The sequence below is a fragment of the Mesitornis unicolor genome, unplaced genomic scaffold (genome assembly GCF_000695765.1).
Source record: "Mesitornis unicolor isolate BGI_N332 unplaced genomic scaffold, ASM69576v1 scaffold24535, whole genome shotgun sequence".
Classification (NCBI taxonomy): Eukaryota; Metazoa; Chordata; class Aves; order Mesitornithiformes; family Mesitornithidae; genus Mesitornis; species Mesitornis unicolor.
In genome coordinates this window covers 4990-11552 of record NW_010186500.1, presented here as the reverse complement: position 1 = coordinate 11552, position 6563 = coordinate 4990, and the positions used below count along the sequence as shown (strand labels likewise).

The window sequence follows — 6563 nt, the reverse complement described above, 5'->3', positions numbered from 1 at the left end:
GGCGCTGACCTGACTGTGCCTGTGTGCTTAGTTGATGTAAAAATAAAAGTTTTTTGGGAATGTGGGAGGCTGCGTTTCAGGAGTTGGGCTGCAGCAGAGGAGGGTCAGCTCTGGGGCACACACCCTGAGCCTGCTGCAGTGCCAGATGTTGGCACAGCCTAAGCCTCATTCCCACGCTGATGCCACCCAGTGCACATGGAAAGGGCCCGTCCTGATCAAAACATCCCTTTTATTCCAGCAGCAGGGGCTGTGCCAAAAGGGTGAAGGAGGCACTTGGTGGTGCTGGATGGCAAAGGGTGCAGCAGGATTAGGTCCAACCCAGCCTGGCAGCGTGGTGCTGCGTGGCACTACCTGGGCTGTCACGTGGATACAGTGGCCCAAGGGGCCCGGTGGGACAGAGGCCAGCAGTGCTGCTACACATCTGTGGCTGGGCCCCACTCGTAGCCTTCATCCTCGTCTGACTCATCCCTGGCCCGTGTGAACCTCTTCCTCACAGCGTCGTGCTCGTATTCCCTGTGGGGTGAGAAGCTGTGGTGATGCCCTTGTCACCAGGTCATGACGGGTGGCACTGTGCCCTGCTGGACAGGGTCAGGCCAGGCAGAGCTGGCACTAAGGGCTGCGTAGGACCTTCCCCAGCCCTCCCATGCGCAGGGTACCTGATGCTGTCATAGCGCTGGCCCTGCCGCTGCTGCTCGAGTGTCTGTGAAAGACCAGAGAGATGGGGGGTCAGAGGTGGGGCTGGGATGGGCTGTGTTCCCCCATGGGAACGCAGTGGGCGTGGGTGCGCAGCTGGACCCTGCAGAAGCTGGAGGTGACCCCCTGCCTGTGCCACAGGGCATAGGAATTGGTCCCTGTGGCCAGGCACTGGACCACCCCCCCTCTGCCCCACCAACCCCTCGTACCGGTATGGGGGGATCCATGTGCTCGCTCACGCTGTGGCTTGGGGACATCTGTGCTGGCTCAGAGGAGCGCGACAGCCCGGGCTGGTCATAGGCGTCCTCCACCTCGCCGTCGGTGTAGGCGCCCGCCTCGCCGTCTGTGTCATCGTAGTCACTGTTGGCACGACTGTCGCAGGTCAGGTAGCCCGAGGCCGCTTTTTTCAGGTCCAGGCTGTCCTCCAGTGCCACATCTGCCTGCAGGGTGGAGACAACAGAGGTCTGGGTCCTCAGCTGTGGGGGGACGGGCGCACAGCCCCATCGCCTGCCTGGCTGCAGCCCCAGCAGGCTGAGCCTGGCCACAGGGACCCTGTGCCCTGTACCTGCTCTGCTGCTGTCCAGACAGGCTGGCTCTGCTGTGTCGTGATGATGTCCTTGATCGCCTCGTACCAGGCATTTCCACTGCCGCTGAGGCTGACGGTGGCGGTGAAGAGGTGGCTGCAGTGCTTCTTCATCTTGCTGGCCTGGGCGTAGAGGCGCCGGGAGCTTTTCCGGGAGTCAGGTGCCAGCCACTGGCGCATGGCCTTGATGCCCTGCCGGCTCTCGGGCTCGCAAAACACCACCACCGGGTAGTACTGCACATAATTGAGGCGCTCCACAGCCGAAGGCGTGATGTCCAGCAAGGCGTGCTTGTCCTGGGGCAGGGCATGGCCATCAGCCCTGCTATGGACAGGGACGGAGGTCGTGGACTCCCCCCCAGGCCCTGGCCCACCCGGCTCCGAGGACATGGGAAAGGTCTCTCACCTTTTCCGCAATCTGCCGCACCGAATCCAACTTGATGACCTTGGATGATGCCCCATCTCGGGGCATGCTCGCTGCAGGACACAGAGACATTACGTGAGGGGCTGATGGAGATGTGGCATCTCTGCCAGCCCTAGGCTGGGTCCGGTCTGCCTGGGCCCAGGGCTGTGTCCCTCAAGGGAGGAGCATGTCTGGGGCCTGGCAGGTACCATGATGCATGGGGAGGGGGTGAATGAGTCCAGGAAGGTGTTGGGGTGTCATGGGGAGGGGGCAGTGAGCAGGATCAAAGCAGAGCTGCAGGTTAAGAGCTCCCACAGGTCCCAGACACTGAGAGTCTGGCTGCTGGATACGATTCTCCCCGCAGCGTGGGAGGCACTTACGGGCAATCTCAAACAACTCAGGCAGCTCCATGCTCAGCTTCTGCATGGCAATGTCTGCGATGGGGCCCAGGATCACCACTGGCCGCTTGAAGCTGGCTGTGAGGAGAAGACAGAGCGGCTCAGGGAGCCCAGGGGCGAGGGCAGAGCTCGCAGCACCCAGGCATCCAGCCCCACTCCTCAAGTGCCTATGGGCCTGGGACTCGACCCATTCCTCCCGGGAGACTGGTGGACATCCCATGGGTGGGTCTGGGTGATAGGGACACAGCCCTGGTGCCCACCTTCCTTCAGGACCACCTGCTCGTATGGCGGGTAGCGGCCCTGCTTTGTGAGGGCAGACAGGTCCTCCCGGCTCTTCCGCAGCATCTTCTTGGCTCCCCGCAGGCCCCGAAGCTTCCAAAACTCGGCCCGTGCCCCCGAGGGATTGGCACCAGATGTGGCTTTCAGCACCGACTCCAGGCTGGCGATCTGTTCGGCCCTGGGAGGGGAAAGGGCTCAGGACCTGAAGCCTCCAGATTTACCCCCCACTTTGTCTCTCTGGGCTCCAAGGAGTATGGCAGGAGAAGCCTCTTCCCTCTGGGACCTTGGACAATCAAAGCATCAACTGCCCCATCACCTCTGAGAAGGGACTTCACCAGCTCACACATCCCTCTGCTGTTCCACCAGCCCTTGCCCTGTCTCTCACTGGGCCCACCATCCATGTCCCCATCTCACTGGGGAGCCATCACTTGGCTCTGCTCATCCTGGGGCCATTCCTGGCTCCATCTCTACCTGCTCCGGTTGGGGATGATGCCCTTGTCCTGCTCCTGCAGGTCCCTGCCCATGCGCACAGCCAGCCAGTTCCCCAGCCTGCCCCGGTACATGGTGTCCAGCACGTGGAAGACGTCCCCACGGACAAAGCTGAGCCCTGATGGCGTGTCCTTCTCGAAGTCAAAGTGTGTCCGGATGTAGAACGAGTCGCCCACGTTGGACGAGATCATCTTCCTGTAAACTGGAGCCCAGGGTTAAAGAGGTGGCTGAGGAGGAAGATGCTGGAGAGGAAGGTGCTGGAGCGATGTGACAAGGGGCTGGGCTGGCCAGGTGCCTCCACAGTAGCCTTTGCTGCTAAGAAGGACATTGGGGACAGCTTTTCCCACCATGGCTCTCTCAGGCATCCTGGAAACAGCAGGACCTGATCCCCCAAGCACACACTGGCCTCTCCAGACTGAGCTATGGTGCCAGAGAGCCCCCTTGCTCCAGGATGCCAAGGCACAAACAGGGCTGGGATGGTCTGGTCCCCTCCCATCACCTCTCTGGTGCTTGCTCAGAAGAGACAGAGGATGGAGGTGCACAAGCCCAAGATGGGTACAGTCATTACTCACTATCCTGCTTGCTCTGGGTCCACAATGTGATGTCCTCACCCGGCGGCAGGCTCATGAGATACTCCACAGCCTCCTCACGGGTCAGTCTCTGGAAACTGGTGTCATTCACCTGCCGCAGAAAAGCACTTAGACGTGGCCCTGCCAGTGGGATGCAGGGTGTGGGTACCAGCAGAGGTGCCAGGGATGGCAGCACCCAGGGCAGGGTGGGAGAGGGAACTGGTCCCTGTCATCCACGTGGCTGCCACAACCCCCAGTAACTCTGGGGAGGGCCTTGGGGCCAGCTGAGGTGGTGCCTGGACCCTGCTGGATCTTAGTGTGGTGCTGGAGACAGGACTGTCCCCTCAAGCAGTGCCCACAGTGCCAGCCCAACAGGTATGGGCCATGGGCACCAGCACTGACCCAAAACAATGCCCAACAGGAGAAATCCAAACCCCGAGGGGTATCAGACCCAAGGGTGATAGGACCAGTTCAGGTGCAGAAGCATTTGGAACTGTTCCCAGCCCCAGGTACCTGCAGGATCTGGTCCCCTTCCCGGATGCCCTGGCTCTCAGCTGGGCTCCCCTCCTGGACGCTTGACACAAAGATGCCCACGTCATTGCCACCGGCCAGCCGCAGCCCAATGCTCTTGGCCTTCACGAAGTGCACGACCCTGGAGTCAGCGCTGTATCTGCCATGGGAAAGCCACAGTCAGCCTGGTGGTGACATGATGGGGACAGCACAGTGGGACACCAACACTGTGACCCTAACCCTGCACCAGAGCAACTCCCCATCTCCCTGAGCCCTTCACCACCACCTCTTGCAGACGTACCCATCTTTGTGGGCAGCTTGGGCACGGGGACTGGCATGGGGGCCGTGGCTGCTATCCCCCTCCACAGCTTCCAGCAGGCCTGCAGGGAAGGAGGGCTTGTCCAGGAGGTGGCTGCGGGGGCTGAGCCACTGCCAGGGCAGCCAAGGTACAGGGAGCCCTGGCATGGTTCTGCCAGCGTGGTTTGGACAGCAGAGATACACAGGAGCCCAGAGCTCACTCACCAGATTCTCCAGCATAATCCACAACCGTGTCAGCTGCAGGGTCCCTCTTTGATCGCCTTCTCTCCCTGGAACAAAGTTGGGGCAGGATTTAGGCAGGGCATGGAGGCAGGCGCTGGGTGGGCACGGGCAGGCAGTGGCAAGGGGGCAGCGGGGACAGCAGAGCAAGCTGGGACTAAATGGCAGTCCCACCTCCAGGCTCTGGGGCAGAGAACCAGCCCCTCCAGACAGGCAGAGCACACAGGGGGATCTGACAGGGGAAAGAGGGGCTCATGGGGACAGCGTGGGGCTTACGGTGGTGAATTGATCCTGACGGCAGCTGGAGGTTGTGAGGACATCTCAGGAGATGGCGGATGGGACAGCTCAGAGTCGATGTCAGAGATATCTGCAGGATATCAACAAGAAGGAAGACGCGTTAATGACCATCCAGTCCCTGTGCTGTGTATTTGCCCCCAGTCCCCGTCCCCGTGTCCCCTCACCATCCATCCGAGAGCTGTCGCTCTGGCTGTCTCCTGTGTCTGGGATGTTGACCAGGAACTGTCGGTGGTCCCGGAGGACGAGCAGCGTCAGGATCCCCTCTGTGCGCTCGATGAGCTGCTGGGTGTCAGCCAGGGACATGTCCTCGCTGGCCACCCCATTGATCTGGAGGGGCAGAGCAGGAGGCCTCAGGGCACTTGCTTCTGGGAAAGCCGCCCCCAGGAAAGCCCCGCTCAAACTGGGGGCTCCATCTGCCACCTGCCTGGTCCCTTCCCAGCCCCTCCAGCCTGGGCCCAGGTCCCACAGCTTTGCCTATCCTGGGCTGTGTCCCTGTTCCTGGCTGCCTCCCAGTGGGGCCTCATCCTGCACAGAGGAAACAAATTAGTGAGGCTAATTAACTCCCACCTTTAGCTGCAGCAGAGCCCTGCACAGAGACAGACACTGCCTAAAGCTCAGTTTTAATTTGACCTTGGCCCAGCGCTGTCCTTCCACGCATGGGCCTGGTGCTGGGGAGCCAGGCCCCAAGTGGACCATGGGGCTGTGATGCCTCGAGGTGCAGCAGCTTTTCCCACCACCTTGCTGGGTTGAAATCCCTCCCATTTGCCCCAGAGTCGCTTTGGCCCCAGTTACCAACAGCAACTGGTCTGCCTGGCCCTCATGTGCAAATGAAGCATCTCCCTCCCTCTATTTCCCCCTCCCCCAATAATTTAAGCATTGTTTCCCCTGGCACACCCTGAACACCTGAGCTGCTCAGGTCAGCTGCTGCCCCAGCAGGGACATGGCAGGGGACCACATGCCGTGGGGACAGCGGGGCAGACGTGATCCCACAGGGGCAGTGGGACAAGACACCATCCCTGGCTGAATGCCATGGGGCTGCCTTAATGCCTTGGCACCAGAGAAGCTGGTCCCCAAGAGCCTGTGCTGGGTCCCTGGTGATGGCCGGGGCAGGGTGCAGGCACCAGACAGAGCTGTCTCCAGCCAAGCTGCCATCCTTTAAGCACGCTTTTGGCTTGTCCCCTGCAGTGACAGTAGCCAGGGACAAGCCACCAAAAGAGGGGTAGGCGAGATCCCCAGTGAGTGCTGTGTGCCCTGTGGGCCCCCATACCTTCAGGATGAGATCTCCCTCCTGCAAAGAGCCGTTCTTGGCTGCCAACCCGCTCTCCACTATGTGCTTGATGAAGAGCTGACTTCCCAGCTTCAGGCCATACTCTGCACCAGAGAGGGCCCGTGACAGCGCTGAAGCCAGGCAGACACAGGACCCCTCAAGGTGTCCCCTCACCACCATCCCCACATGCCCACTCTGGCTCACCTCGGGGCACTGACAAGCCCCAAAGCTGAGCCCTGCAACCCCAGGCTGAGGTCAGGCAAGTTTAGGGCACCGAGCACGGCACGCACTGCCCCCTAGCCACAGGCCAGACCCTGGCACCAACCCTGTCACCGCCTCCCAGGCGACAAGACCCAGGGACAGACGGAGCGGGAGGACCTCACCTTCGTTCTGCTTCTGCTTCACCAGGACCGACGTGATGGGCTTCACTGGCACATCCCGCTGCGGCAGCCGCTTGAAGCCCGACACCAGGGCCAGCCCGTTGGTGTCCCCTTCGTGACCAAAGCCATTGGCGGAGCGGTGCCGGCTGTAGCCCCTCTGA

At 61.4% G+C, this 6563-nt stretch overlaps 1 protein-coding gene across 1 annotated transcript in view; it reads right to left on the bottom strand.

Moving 5' to 3' along the window:
- Nucleotides 1–413: 413 nt before the first annotated feature.
- The window catches only part of TJP3 (tight junction protein 3), a 7242-nt gene continuing 1092 nt past the window's right edge, over nucleotides 414–6563 (bottom strand). The window contains 17 exon segments of the mRNA XM_010185177.1: nucleotides 414–513; nucleotides 657–700; nucleotides 903–1133; nucleotides 1259–1570; nucleotides 1680–1750; nucleotides 2057–2152; nucleotides 2335–2531; nucleotides 2825–3044; nucleotides 3415–3523; nucleotides 3925–4081; nucleotides 4223–4308; nucleotides 4310–4350; nucleotides 4444–4508; nucleotides 4735–4825; nucleotides 4920–5082; nucleotides 6023–6126; nucleotides 6406–6508. Coding sequence (XP_010183479.1) covers nucleotides 414–513; nucleotides 657–700; nucleotides 903–1133; nucleotides 1259–1570; nucleotides 1680–1750; nucleotides 2057–2152; nucleotides 2335–2531; nucleotides 2825–3044; nucleotides 3415–3523; nucleotides 3925–4081; nucleotides 4223–4308; nucleotides 4310–4350; nucleotides 4444–4508; nucleotides 4735–4825; nucleotides 4920–5082; nucleotides 6023–6126; nucleotides 6406–6508 — 2190 coding nt within the window.